Source organism: Alexandromys fortis, unplaced genomic scaffold, assembly GCF_014885135.2.
Source record: "Alexandromys fortis isolate MF-2015 unplaced genomic scaffold, M_Fortis_MF-2015_v1.1 scaffold_10, whole genome shotgun sequence".
Taxonomy (NCBI): domain Eukaryota; kingdom Metazoa; phylum Chordata; class Mammalia; order Rodentia; family Cricetidae; genus Alexandromys; species Alexandromys fortis.
In genome coordinates this window covers 8,569,741-8,584,002 of record NW_026067895.1, presented here as the reverse complement: position 1 = coordinate 8,584,002, position 14,262 = coordinate 8,569,741, and the positions used below count along the sequence as shown (strand labels likewise).

General features: G+C 39.6%; 1 protein-coding gene across 2 annotated transcripts in view; it reads left to right on the top strand.

The window, feature by feature from the left end:
- Positions 1–14,262, top strand: part of Cfap95 (cilia and flagella associated protein 95) — a 90,538-nt gene that overhangs the window by 39,207 nt on the left and 37,069 nt on the right. For both annotated transcript variants that reach the window (XM_050157108.1, XM_050157115.1), the window contains exons 3-4: positions 10,940–11,058; positions 11,914–11,982. In XM_050157108.1, coding sequence (XP_050013065.1) covers positions 10,940–11,058; positions 11,914–11,982 — 188 coding nt within the window. The remainder of the gene's footprint in view (positions 1–10,939; positions 11,059–11,913; positions 11,983–14,262) is intronic.

The window sequence follows — 14,262 nt, the reverse complement described above, 5'->3', positions numbered from 1 at the left end:
GTGTCTTTCTCCCTACATTGGGCACCGAGTGGTGTTTTTAACTAAGTTTCTATCATTCTACTTACCAATAAAGATTTGGGAGTCAGATGTTGGAGTGAATACCTGTAGCTCAGAGAGGTCCAGTAGCAACTAGCTGACCTTCCTTTTGGGCCAGAGACCCACCAAGAAAGTATCTCTCCAGCCATCCCAACCCCTCCCCCCAGTAAAAGACCGTGAAACTCTTAAGTTCCTCCCCTACTTCTTCCTGTGTGTCTCTCTATCCATATTCCTGGCTCCTCCATACTCTCTAGGGTTAATTCCTGTCAACTAGTTGCTGGCTCTGCCCCCTGATCCAAGGTTGATTTTGTTAAGTGAGTCTTGGGATTTCACAATGTGATCAAATATCCTGCAACAAAATGTCTCTTGTCTTCCTGCCTAGATATCTGAAGGAGGCACACAAACCAGAATCTTACAGACAAACCATTATCAAAGTGCCATTATCAAAGGAAGGCATTGGGCAGTGGGCTGCTGAGCCAGGGCCACCTCTTTTTTTCCTGACCTGCATCCTCCTAATGTGAGGTTGATAGCAGCCTTCTGTGCATCCTCTTCTGGAACTCCTTTGGACCATCTTTTCTAGCATCAGGATAACTGCATCTGCCTTTCCTCTTTGAGGAGTTCTATATACATTTTGGCCCATTGAGTGGTCCTCGTCTGATTTCTGCTGCATCTGTGGGTTTAATTCTTTTACCAAACATCTTCTCTGCAATTTCTAAGGATTTGGGACAGGGATGAAAGCAGGGCACCCATCATTTAGATCAGATCACTCGCCTTTGATGTTCCATTTAGGCACCAGTCACCAAGTCTTAATTTAGCACTGGTATGAACTAGTTTTCTTTTTAAACATACATCAGTTTGTTTATAAGGGTTACAGTTCATTAATGGGACTTAAATGGTACTGCCACAGACATACATACACGGTGGAACATGCACACATCTGGACTCTTTTTGCCTCCACTATCTGTTTATATTGCTTCATGAAAGTATTCCTTCTATTATGCTTACAAAATCATTAGTTTTAGAGGTAGGGGTAACATGAGAGGAGCCATAGAGAGGAGAGAGGGGCTTGGAATAATACAAATATAATACTAATATATGAAATCCTTGAAAATTTAAATTTGAAAATTCAGCTCAGCATTGATTCACCTTCAACTTACTTCTCCCCCATTGAGTCAGTGCCTACACAGAGTAGGTCATAATTTATTCCTAATACTTATTTCCTTTATTTAAATATTTTATTTGTTTAAAATGATCTTACAGAGCAACATCTGGAGAGATGATAGCTCAGTGGTTAAAAGCCCTTGCTGGAACCAGGTTCAATTCCCAGTACCTACATGGCAGCTGACAACTTTCTGGAACTCGAGTTCCGGGAATTCATTACTCTGACCTCCACAGGCACTAAGCACACACATGGTACACAGATAAACATGTAAGCAAAACACTTAAACATATCAAAATAAACAACCAAGCACACACACGGTATACAAACATGTAAGCAAAAACACTTACAGACATCAAAATAAACACTTAACCAAATAAAAAAAAAGTACCAGGTTTGCATATGGTATTTTCATAATACTTAATTTAGCTATTTCTGTCTCCGTCCCACATCGTCTCCTCATTTCTGTCTCCTTTCTCCACTGTTCCGTTTTGCCTCATTTTTTTCCTTCCCCACAGAGGTCTATTGTCTTTCCTGCACCTTTCCTTGGAGCTACTTCTTTTTTTCTTTATAATTTCATGGATTTCTTTCTAGTTTCCTGGCCTTTACATATTTACTCCCACCTAGATATAAATATTTAACAGTTATATGCTGGAATCTGCATATGAGGGCGAGCATATGGCATTTGTCTTTCCGAGCCTGGGTAACATTGATTAATACAATATTTTCCAGTTTCATCCAGTTTCTTGCTAGTTCCATTTTTCTTTGGGGCTGAAAAACATTCCGCTGTATATACATAAAATAATATCTGGTACAAGTACCATCAATTTTATGGTCAGATCATAAAAAGCCAATTGGTCGTGTTCCAATAATTAGAATATCAGATCAAAGTGATGAATTTCATGTAAGGCCAAAGCTTTTCTCTGCTAAGGTATGTAGATTACTCTGGGTCTTGAACAGACTGTGGAAGGGAATGGGAAGGTGAAGTATAAGGTACAATTGAAGTATAGGGTACAATTGACTGATTTTCTACCCCCCCCCCCCGCTCTACTCCACCCCCTACTCCAGACAACCGAACAGCTAGAAGGTGCTTTTGTAATTGTCTACTATTAATTCCTTCACCAGGACTATCTCAGGACAGGAAGTGATTTTTTTTTTAGATATTTCAGGATGATCAGAGAACAAAATAGAGATTACCCAGGATTTATTTATTTTAGGGGCAAGAAAAACAAAATGAAACAGAACAAACAAAAAACCAAAATACATCTTATAAAAGCCAGCTTCAACAGGTAGCAGGGAAAATGAAATTATTTTTTTCTGATTGTATTCTATGAATCTTATTTGTTCAAAGCAGTGTTGGTTTTATTGGTGGGGACCTTTCTAGGGTCCTTTAGGTCCTGAGTTAAACTAGATGTGGATGTAGAGCTAGGGTCTCCACGGGCAGCACAGCTGCTGAGAAACAAGAGTGACCTTCTTGGTGCTTTGTTATCATTATTAATTAATTAATTACTTCACTTGTTTATTTTTTTTTTTTTTGCTTTCTCAAGAGAGAGTTCCTTTGTGTAGCCTTGGAGCAGAACTAGGTTTGTAGAATAGGCTGCCCTCGAACTCACTGAGATCCTCCTGCCTCTGCCTCCCGAGAGCTAGGATCAAAGGCGTGCGCCACCACCGCTGACATTTTTTTTAAATAGATAAAGCAGACTGTATTTTTCCATTTTCTCCAACTCTTTAATTAAAAATATTTCATTCAATAGATTTTAATCATGTTTTCTCTAACTTCTGCCAGTTCTTCCCATTCCCTCCCCATCCAACTTTGTGTGTGCTCTCTTTCAAGAGCAAGCAAGCAAATGAACAGAAGCCACAAGGAACAAAAATAAAAACACAAGAAAAAACAAAAATTAGCAGATAAGTCCTACAAAACACAGAAACTAAAATCAACACAAATATACAAAAGACCAATACAACAAAAGAATGCCAAAACACAGAAAAGGAAAACGTACACAAAAATATCGTTGTGTTTCTTTGACATTGGCCAACTGCTCCTGGGCATGAGTCCTGCCCTGAATTGTGGTTATTATACCTAGGGAAACTCTGTTGGAGAAAACCAGTTTTCCCTTTGCCAGCTGGTGTTGGTTGTAGATATCTTTGTGACTAGGGGTGGGACCCTGTGTCCACTTCCCTCTCTCAGTACTGGGACCCTCTCTGGCTTGGATGTATTCAAGTATCGGGCATGCTGCTATAATTTCTATGCATTCATGAATAGATCAGTCTTGTTGTGCCTAGACGACACTTTCCTTGGAGTCATCTATGACCTCTGGCTTTTACAGTCCTTCTGCCTCCTCTTCCTCATGGATCCCCAACACTTTTAGGGGAGAGAGGAATTTGATGAATAAATCCTATTTATGACTGAGTGCTCCAAAGTCTCGTACTATCTTCACACCGTCTAGTTGTGGATCTCTGTGTTAACCCTAATATACTTCCAAAAGCTTCTCTGATGTAGGCTGAGCAAGGCACTTATCTATGGGTTTAGTAGTATATTGCTAGGAATCATTTTATTGCTATGTTCCTGTAGCAGAATTATAGTGGTAGAATTTCCTTAAGTCCTTTGACCTAATCTCAGGTTTTTGGCTCCATCAGCAGAATGTGTTTTATCTTATGGACTGGGCCTTAAATCCAATGGAAAGATTCTTGGTTACTATCATAACGTTTGTGCCCCTGTTTCACCAGCTTGTTTTGCAGGCAGGTCAGTTGTAGGTGTTCAGGTTTGTAGCTGGGTGGATGATCATCTTTTTTCCTCCAGTAGTGTGCAGAGTAACTTCCAGTACCATGGATGGTAGTCAGTAAGGGTGAAGCTTCTAGTTAGGCACCAGCTTGACTTCCCTGTGTCCAATGACATAACGTGTTGTCTTCAGTAATGGGGCCTTACCTGCAGTTGTAGAAAGGAACCCAAAGCCTTGGCAATAGCCTGTGATGTTTGGGGGTCCCATGGGTTCTCCTGTAACCCATTCTTAGAACAGGAGGTTTTACTTGGTGGCATGAGAGGTCTAGTTGGTGCATTTTCTTCCCTATTATTTGGTGACTCCACTTAGAGTCCTTCTATATATGTGTAACTTTTAAGATGCTTCCACAAGAGTTTTCCATATTATTTTTTTCAAATGGCCTTTAGTGTTAGTCATCCCTCCCTATATTTCCTTCTTTACCCTTCTTTGTCACCCTCTCCATTTTCTAACTTTCCCTTTGTCACTCCATAACATTATATTTCAATTCCCCTTCCTAGAGAGATCCTCTGCTCCCACCTGGCTCCTTACTAAGTGCCTGACCTCTGTGGCTATTCAGACTGTAGCACACAGAGGAAAAGTTTACAGTTAACATCCACATCTAAGAGGAAATGTACATTAAATGGCCTTTTGGGGTTTGGGTCACCTCATTCAAGAAGACTGCTTTTAGCTCCACCCATTTGTCTGTAAATTTTATTTTTCATAGCTGAATAATAATCTATCTGCACACCTGTACCACATTTCATCGTCTGTATGTCAGTTGATGGGTGTGTAGGCTGTTTCCAATCTCTGGTTATTATGAATGCAGAATATCCTTATGATTCTCTGGCTCTCCTCAGCTTCTGTTGTAATCCACCCTTTTCATTTCTAATTGTATTAATTTGGATCTCCACTCTCTGCCTTTTGGTTAATTTGGCTAATGGCTTGTCAGTCTTGTTGATTTTCACGGAGAACCAATTCTTCATTTTTTATTTGTTTTGTTTTGTTTTTGCTTATTTGTTGCTATTCCATTTATTTCAGCCCCGAGTCTGATTGTTTCTTTCCATCTGCTCCTTTGGGGGTATCATTTCTGCTTGTTCTAGAGCTTTCAGGCGTGTCATTAGGTGGGTAGTGTGAAATCTCTCCAGTTTTTATGTAGGCTTTCAATGCCGTGAACTCGCCTCTTAGAACCGCCTTCATCATCTTCATAGGTGTGGGTATGTTGTGTTTTTATTTTTATCCAGTTCTAAAACGTTTTAATTTTCTTCTTTGTTGACCCGATTTTCCTTCAGTAGTGAGTTGTTCAATTTCCATGAATTTGTAGACTTTCTGTTTCTTTCTGTTGTCGTTATCTAGCTTTTACGGTAGTCAGAAAGGATGCAGAGTGTTATTTCAATTTTCTTAGATGTTGATACTTTCTTTGTGCCTAAATATGTGGTCAATTTTGTTGAAAGTTCCATGAGCTACTGAAAAGAAAGAATATTCTTTGGTGTTCAGGTGGAATGTTCCATATGTCTCTGTTAGGTCCATTTGATTTATGGCATTATTTAATTCTGGTATTTCTCAGTGTAGTTTTTGTCTGGATGACCTGTCCACTGGTGAGAGTAGAACATTAAAGTCTCCCACCTTCACTATGTGAGAACAAAGATGTGATTTCAGCAGTATTGGTGGTTTTTTTTTTTTAATTGACTTGGCTGTCCTTATGTTATAAACATAAATGTTCAGAATTATAATATCCATTGGTATCTTTTTAATGAATATGTAGTATTTTTCCTTATCTCTTCTCAGTAGTTTTAGTTTGAAATCTATTTTCCCAGATGTAAAATGGTGACACCTGTTTGCCTATTGTATCCATTTGCTTGGACTACTTTTTCCTTTGTCCTTGAATAAATGAATGAATGAATGAATGAAATTTATACCCTGGCAATACTGTAGCATGCATGGGAAGCCTGTATATGGTGGTTCTGTTGAACTTGTCCATATTGGGTTTAATGGTCTAAGTTGACGAGGATCAGTGATCAGGTCTCTTCCTCAAGAGGGCACCAGCTCTCATTACAGATGTTTATGAGCCACTATGTGGTTGCTGGGAATTGAACTCAGGTCTTTTAGAAGAGCAGGCAGTGTTCTTAACTGCTGAACCATCTCTTTTTCCTGAAGGTGATGCATATCCTTGATGATGAAGTGTCTTTCTTTGACCAGTAGAAAGATGGGCCCTAGTTTCTAATACAATCTGTGTTAGTCTGTGTCTTTTTATTGGGGGAACTGAGACCATTAATACTGAGTTATCAATGAGCTGTATTTATTGATTTGTTATTTTGTTGTAATGGTATGGATTTCCCCCTCCTCTGTTATTTACTGGGATTATTTATTCCTTGTGTTCTGTTGAGTGTAGTTAACTTTTTCAAACCAAAATTTTCCTTCTAGTGACTTCTGTAGAGATGGATTTGTAGATAAATCCGGCTCAAATTTGTTTTCTAATCATAGGATGTTTTTCTTTTTTCATCTATTGTGATTGACAGTTTTGCTGGATATAGTAGTCTGAGCTGGCATCTGTGGTCTCTTGAGTTTGTTAGAGCATCTGTCAGGCCCTTCTGGAATTCAGTTTCCTTTGAAAAGCCAGGTGTTATTTTAATGTGACTGCCTTTCTATGTAATTTGGTCTTTCTTGCTTTTATAATATCCTTTATTTGTTTTGAACATTGAGTGTTTTAGTTATTAATGTGTTGTAGGGAATATTTTTTCTCTTCCTGTCTACGTGGTGTTCGTTTGTACCTTGATAGGCATTTTTTACTGTAGATTGAAGAAACTATTTTTCAAAACTATATTCTGTGCTTTCGACCTGCATTTCTTCTCTTTTTTCTATCCCTATTATTTATAGGTTTTTGTCTTTTTTGTTATAGTGTCCCAGATTTCCTGCATGTTTAGTGCCTGGATTTTTTTTTTTGATTTAGCATTTTCTTTGACTGCACTATCTTTTTTCTTCTACCTTGTCTCCAGAACTTGAAATTCTCTCTTCCATGCCTTGTAATATGTTGATGAGCTTATCCCTGAGGTTTTTATTTGATATTCTAAGGTTTTCATTTCCATTTTTATTTCAATTTGGGTTTTCTTCAGTGTTTCTATTTCTTTGTTAAATATGCTTTCATGTCTTGGATTATTTTCATTATTTCATTCAACAGTTTGTGTTTTCATGATCTTCATTAAGGCATTTATTCATATTCTTTTTGAAGTCCTTGAACATATTTGTAATTGCTATTTCAAACTCCTTGTCTTGTGCTTCAAATAAATTGCTTTTCTCCCAGCCTATTGCAGTAGGGTTGCTGTATTCTTGAGGACACATGCTGGCTTGGTTGTTCATGTTTGTATTTTTGTGTGCTGGAATCTAAGTATCTGGAGTTATGGTAACTGAGGTGTTTCTTGATGTGTAGGTATCTGGTCTTGTCTTTGTTGGGTGGGTGTTCTGTTTGGTTGTCCTTGCCCGCTCTGGATCCTAGGCAAATGTGATGGCTGCCTGTGTGGTAGCTGCTAGAGAGTGTTTCTTCAGGTCTTTAAGTGACACAAAGGGATGGAGATGGGCTAGAAATCAAGGCTGAGAGGAGCATCAAGAAAGAGCTTGTGTCATCCTGTGTACACACCAAGAGTCAGAATCCCCAGGGGATGGAAGTGGAGTGGGAAGAAGGGTTCCTGGAGGCTACAGCAGGGTTAAAAGGAATTCTGGAGCTTCTGGAATGAAATGGCTGGTGATTGGTTTTTCTTTTCTCTTTTTCTCTTTCTTTCTTTCTTTCTTTCTTTCTTTCTTTCTTTTTTTCTTTCCTTCTTTCTTCCTTTCTTTTTGAGACAGGGTATCTGTGTAGTCTTGGAACCTGTCCTGGAACTAGCTCTGTAGACCAGGCTGCCCTTGAACTCACAGAGATCCGCCTGCCTCTGCCTCCTGAGTGCTGGGATTATAAGCATGTGCCATCACCACCTGGCTCTAGCTGCTGATTTTTAAATAGAGAACTTTTATGATATCTTGGTATTAGCTGGTGATGAAGATGATTTTTTTGGTAATGATGCAAAAATCTTCATCCTTGATTAAAAGTGCTATTTAACAGGCTCAAGTAGAACTTCTTTGTTAATGATCAAAGAGCTCATCCTTATTCCAGAGGTGACATGCTTCTCATGGAGACCACACCGAGCACTTGGGAAAGAACTAGATTTCAATGCTTTGGTGTCTTAGAGCTAAATGAACAAGTAATTGAAAAGAAGTGGCCAGAAGTATTTGGAGGGTGGAGGAATTTTCTGGAAAAAGAGTGAAGGTAGTGAGTACAGCTGAAAGGATGAACTCTTAAGTTTGGGCCTTGAGGGTATAACCTGGGGGACAAAAGTGTTCCCTGACGGCTGGGGTCGCTCATACTTGCCAAGATGATGGGATAGAAAGTCCCAGAAACAACCTGTTGTATCAGAGGGAGAAACTTGACTTGGGAAGTATTTGTACTTCCTTTAGAGGAGTCAGACTTTTCTAGACCCTAGGAACCAAGAAGAACTCCCAGTGGAGGAGCTTCTGAAGTGAACCTAGCCACAGGATGTAAGGCACACCGAGCAGGCAGGCTCCCCTCAGGTGTGCAATGTGCGGGGGAGTCATAAGCGGAGTGTATACCTGGTGAACCTAAAGAAGCTAAATAAGAAGGTGAACCCAAGGAAAATCATATAGTTATCCTCTTGGCTATGGGAAATAGACAAAATTGCCGGGGAGAAAATTGAGATCTTGGGGGTGGGCTGGGTTGGGGATAAGGGGGGACGGGGAGAAAAAAGTGAAAATTTAGATAATAAAATTAAAATAAAAATTCCTTCCCCCCTAACCTGCTATGCAGATGTTGAATCTACTGGGTTTTCTTAAATGCACCACTCATGGGTGAGTTTATTCTGGAAATTTAGATCCTTAAAAAAATTGACTCTCAATAAAATAGGAAATATTTATGATATTTTGAAATGAGCTTCTTGTAAACATTTGATTTTTTTTTTAAAAAAAAGTCACTTGATTCAAGCCAGGCTTTATTATGCAAATCAAATGGAAATTTTAGTGTTTATCTTGTGAGTTTGTGCTGTGTTGATTTAGCTGTCTCATGCACCAAATTGCCAATCTCCACTTTGATAAATATACATATATATCTCAAAAGACCTTTGAACATATGGAAGTGCTTTTATGAATTATGCTTATATCAGATTAAAAGTGATTTTCACATTAAGATGGTTTAGGATTAGATTAGATTTGGTTCTGAGCATCCAAACCCAGAAATCAACAGGGGCTGTTCACATAAGGTTTTATTGTCTCGTGTAAAAGTCTGGGGGATAGAAGACCAGAACTAGTATGGAAATTTCACAGACGGTCACAAGAGATCTAGGCTCATAACTTTCTGCTCTGCATTCCTTGGGTAAGATCCAGAATGACTGCTGGAAACCCATTACACTTAGCAGGAACAGGAATATAGGAGATTGTCCCAGGAAGCTGTATAAAAGATTCCCACTAATGTTCCATAGTGCAGTGCATACATTGTCTACATGTGAAGGGAGGCTGGGAAATGTAGTCCAACATGCCAAGAATCCAGCTGAAATGAGAAAGTCTACTGTTGAAGGGGAGGAAGCAAGACCTAGTATCAGTGGGTGGCATTTGCCTCACTTACACGGAGACTTTGAGTCAACTCTGTGGCCAGACAGGGTCTTCACCTCTTTCTGTACTACTTGCTGTATTTTGACTCCGGTGTGGAGTTTGAAACTTTCCATGCCTGGAAACACCTTCACTTCATACAGCCTTCAGAGGGTTGGAAAATGAATTTTTAAAATCTTATACCTCCAAACAAAATGATGGCTTCTAACTCACCCCCCAAGAGACATTTAAATATGTCTTCTTTTTGTTGCAATATACAAGGCCCAATCTAGTTTTCCTTGCTCCTGATTTGTGAGCAGGAAAATCCAAGAAGGAAAAAAAAGAACAAAGATAATGGCGTATGGATTGGAACAGAGAAAGTGATGTGGGGAGGCCATGTGAGTCAGGAGCTTGTGGTCTTCTGAGATCAGTGATGGGAACAACCGAGAATCTGGAGAGCCGTGACCTAGATCAGGGGACCATGACCAGAGACACTGGTTAAAATGGCCTTGAATTGCTACAGCAGAGACTGTGCTAAGAGCAAACTGTCCTGAAGCCGTTGGCCATAGCTGTGATAATCCTGCAGTGGAGGACTTCAGGTTCCCTAAGTTCTCCCACTCTTTTTAAAAATTCTTTTTATAAACATATTCTTTGGGGTATAATGTATTCTGGAGTTTGACGGGTTGTCTTGGGAAATCTAGTCTTCTGGGATAGGAAAATATGTATTTTCTTGGTGATAAATTCTGCTTCTCTGTTTTGGATTTCCAAAAATCCTGATCTCTAAGTTTGTATGGTAATAATAGTGAATCCTAAGCTCACCACAGTCTTCCAGCCCTTGAGAACAAGAACTTCTATTCTTAAGGTCCTCTAGATGTTGCCCACCATCCTTCTGCCCACGGTCTAAGTAGATCTTCTAATTTTCAGATGGTCCCTCATGGTAATAATTGATTGAGAACCCACTGAATTATCCTTTGGTAGAGAACGGACAGCACAGAATACGGTGACAGTGGTGTTTGAAGACCTGGAAGACCTTTAGGGTTTTCTTAGGGAACTTAAAAAGTACACCAATCCTGAAAGGGTTAAAAGAAGGGCAACTGGGAAGAATTAGGACCTAATTGAATGAGCACTTTCCATTTTATGGGAGAAATGAATTGATTATTATTTCCCAACCACACACAGGAATTGCTAATTTTGGATACTCATGGTGAGATAGTCAATAGCTATGAGCTATTTTTTTTAAGTTTGAAATGTCAGCTGGAATCAGTAATTAAAATTAGAATATGCTTTAGTAGGGAAATGTTTCAGTGCCTGACCTTGCTGGTGATTAATTAATTTTTCTTCCATGTGGCTTCTATTTCTCCAGAGGTGGATATCAGAAACACATGAACAGATGTCCCAAGCTTTTTTAAACAGAGACTTGGTGCAGAGTAAGAAAAAGGCCTTAGTAAACGATGAAACAACCTGCCCCCGGATTCTGGAAAGGTACTTGTTGTCTCTTCTTCTGCTTGTAGAACGCACAGTTTCGGGAAAGGTTTCTATTCACCAGAAAGAGGCAAGTAGTCCCAGCTGTATGCCAAGGACTGGGTCACAAATGTTCTGGTTTCTGCTGACTCGCTACGCTGTTTGCCAAAGGATTCTCCACCCGCCATCATTTACCAATGAAGGTTTTCCTTACCCAAAGTTCAACTAAAACTCACATTTTATTGATATTGTTTTCTGGCTCAGGGTTCTTACTGTTTGGGTTTGAACCTTGCTTCTACAATTTACTTATAAAAGGTATTTGGCATCTATGATCTTGTTTGTACACATGTCAAACGGAAGTAATTTAAATGCTTACTTCAGAGGGTTGTTCTGAAGTTTAGGAGAAATAAAGTATGAAACACATCTATTTTTGCTTGCCAGTGGGAATTAGGTAAGTTGTCATTGACTGAGATTAGTTGCTCTGCTGGTCTTGCAGTTTGGGTATTGTTAAGTCTGATTTACAAGAGATTGCAGGTATTTCTTCGTGTGTATTTCTTCAGAAAGAGACAGAGTGAATCCTTGAGGGTAGCAACTATAGTAGATACACCTGCTGTCGTACACCAGGCAGAGTACCCCCTCCAGAGAAGTACGTAGAATAATCTTTGCTTTACATTGTAATTATTGGAAAACACAATCAAAGTAATGACAAAAATATTAAAACCTCTTGTTGGTTTATTTTAGTTTCAAAGTATATAAATATCACAAACTTTAAAAATTTTTCTGAAAGTCATCAGTTCCAAATTAGTTCTGAATGGTTTTAAAATGTCAAATGTGGAAGTCTGATGTGTTTCTTAAAAGACACTGTCTTGCTTACAGGGATCCGGAACTGCCTCCCACGGGCTTTCGGGATGTTTTTACGGGATGCCCACCAGATCAGAGAAATCCGTAAGTTGTCCCTAAACTGCTGCTGATTGTACAAGATGTTGATTCAACAGCTTGTCTATTGGGGTGAGGGATGTTCCAAGGTCAACAAAATGTCCTTTACAATTTTGGACTTTCTTAATAACAGACTTTTGTCCGTAAAGAGACATAGTAACAATTAACAAAAATGACAATCATAACTACAATGACACCAACAAATAAAACCGCACTTATTCGTGTATCCTCCTATTCTCCAACAGCCATTTGCAGTCTTCAAATGATGGCAGGATGGCACATGCTTACATTGCCAGCACTTGAGATGCTGTGGTGTGAGTGTTGCGGATCCCAGGCCAGCTTGGGTTACATAGTGAGACCTTCCTAAACAAACCAAACAAACATACACTGCAAAAAAAAAAAAAAGAAAAAAAAGATCAATTCGTAGGAAGCTGAGGAAACCGTTCATGGCCAGAGCCGATGATTGAGTCCTGTGCGCACGCACTTCCAGCTGAGGTAATAAAAGATGATCTGTGTTGCTGCTGCAGCTCTCCCTCTGCGAACATGTGTCCTTTTCACAGATCGCTGTCTGTTGTGCTTTGCTAACTTCCATGCTATTTGTCTGTCTCATTAAAATTGCTGCCTAAATGTAGAGCTGGAGAGGTCTCTTGCTTTTAAGTGCAAGAGAGCCATGGCTTGCCTTTGACTGGATGGAAATCTCCACATGAAGGAAGCTTCATTCAGGCAAGAGTTACAAAGTAATTGGTGGTTAACAGTACCTGAACCCTGACACTCAAAGTAAGGTTATGTGTTGATCAAATGTAACCAGAGACACTCAAAGTAAGGTTATGTGTTGATCAAATGTAACCAAAGACTTGTGGGTACTTCATTCACATCTGCGATCTTGGCAGTTGTGAGATGAGGCTGAGGCAGGAGGATAACATGTTTGAGGCCTTCTGGGCTAGACAGTAGGCTCTTTCTCTAACAATGTGGGAGCAAACCTAAACCAAAGGACATCGGAGCACAGGAGGCTTGTAGGAATCTAGCCTCCCATTTCCTCCCATCTCTTGTGATGGTTCAGTATTTGCTAAATGGGTGTTTGTGGCAGTGTCCTAGAACATAGCTGTGAACAAGGCAAATCGACAATACAGCAAGCAAGACATAGACACTTTTATGGGTAAAGAAATGTATTTATCTGATAGCAAGAATTGTCATTGCAAAAATAATTCTGACCCAATCATTTTTCTAAAGAAGATGCCATGTTCGTAATGTATAAATACGTGGAAGTGTACTCATGATCGAATCACGGCATTCGGGGTGTCTGGTGACATATTACAGGGCTCACTATGGTAACTGATGTGGGCCTTGTGTCCAATCTGCTGGATCCTTTCCTCTATAGACTTGCTTGAAGTCAGAAGCATTTCATGGTTTATTTCTCCCTTTCTGTGCTCTAGTCTGCAAAACCTTTATTTGGAGATGGAGTTGCCTGTCTGGGTCCTCTGATTTTCTTGGCCTTTTCTCTCTCTCTTACTTTGTGTTGTTTTGTAGCATCTTCTTATCTTTCTTTTGAATTTATCTTTTGTTACCTGAGTTCACACCCATAGGATATTTTTCTTCTGCATCTAGAATATTCATAACTATTTTTCATTGTTTCCTCATGCACATATTCTTCTTTCTCCAAGGTGCTTGTTTTTTTTTCTTTCCCGTTTTTCACTTGATAGATAGAGCTGTCTGTCTATCCTGAAGGCATGTTTCTAGACTGGTAATCAGTATTTGACATTTATAGACTTGATCAATGGTGAGACTCAAAGCCTGTGAGACTTTCTGACCTGGAGCTTCCCTAGAGGGGACCATGCCAGTAGTTCTTTCAAAGCAGCAGCATTGCCAGATTCCTAGTAGAGGCTCCCAGTCTTCCGGACCCCAGTCTTCCAGATGAAGGGTGAAAGGCCTTTGTCGTTGAAGACCAGGACAATCAATCATGTTGGGACATCATTACCAAGTCTACCTTAGAGCATCTCTTGCTTGTGTTGTTGACCAAGAACTTTTTTTTACCCTTTATGACCAGTGAGTCTCCCGCTAAGGAGGGGTGAGGCAGTTGCTAGGCAGTGGGAGGCTTGGGAGGGAGACAGCAATTAAAACTTCACCACTAAGCAAGTATTTCCTCTCAGCTCCTTTTGCTGATTCCAGGATAGTTTTTCCAAGCCACATTCCTCTTCTTTCGAGGTCTTGAAGGTTGTTTCTCCTTTCTCTGCTTTCTGTGTTCTTGTGGGCTCTAATTTCCAAAATATTCTAAAAATAAAGTTTTTAAAA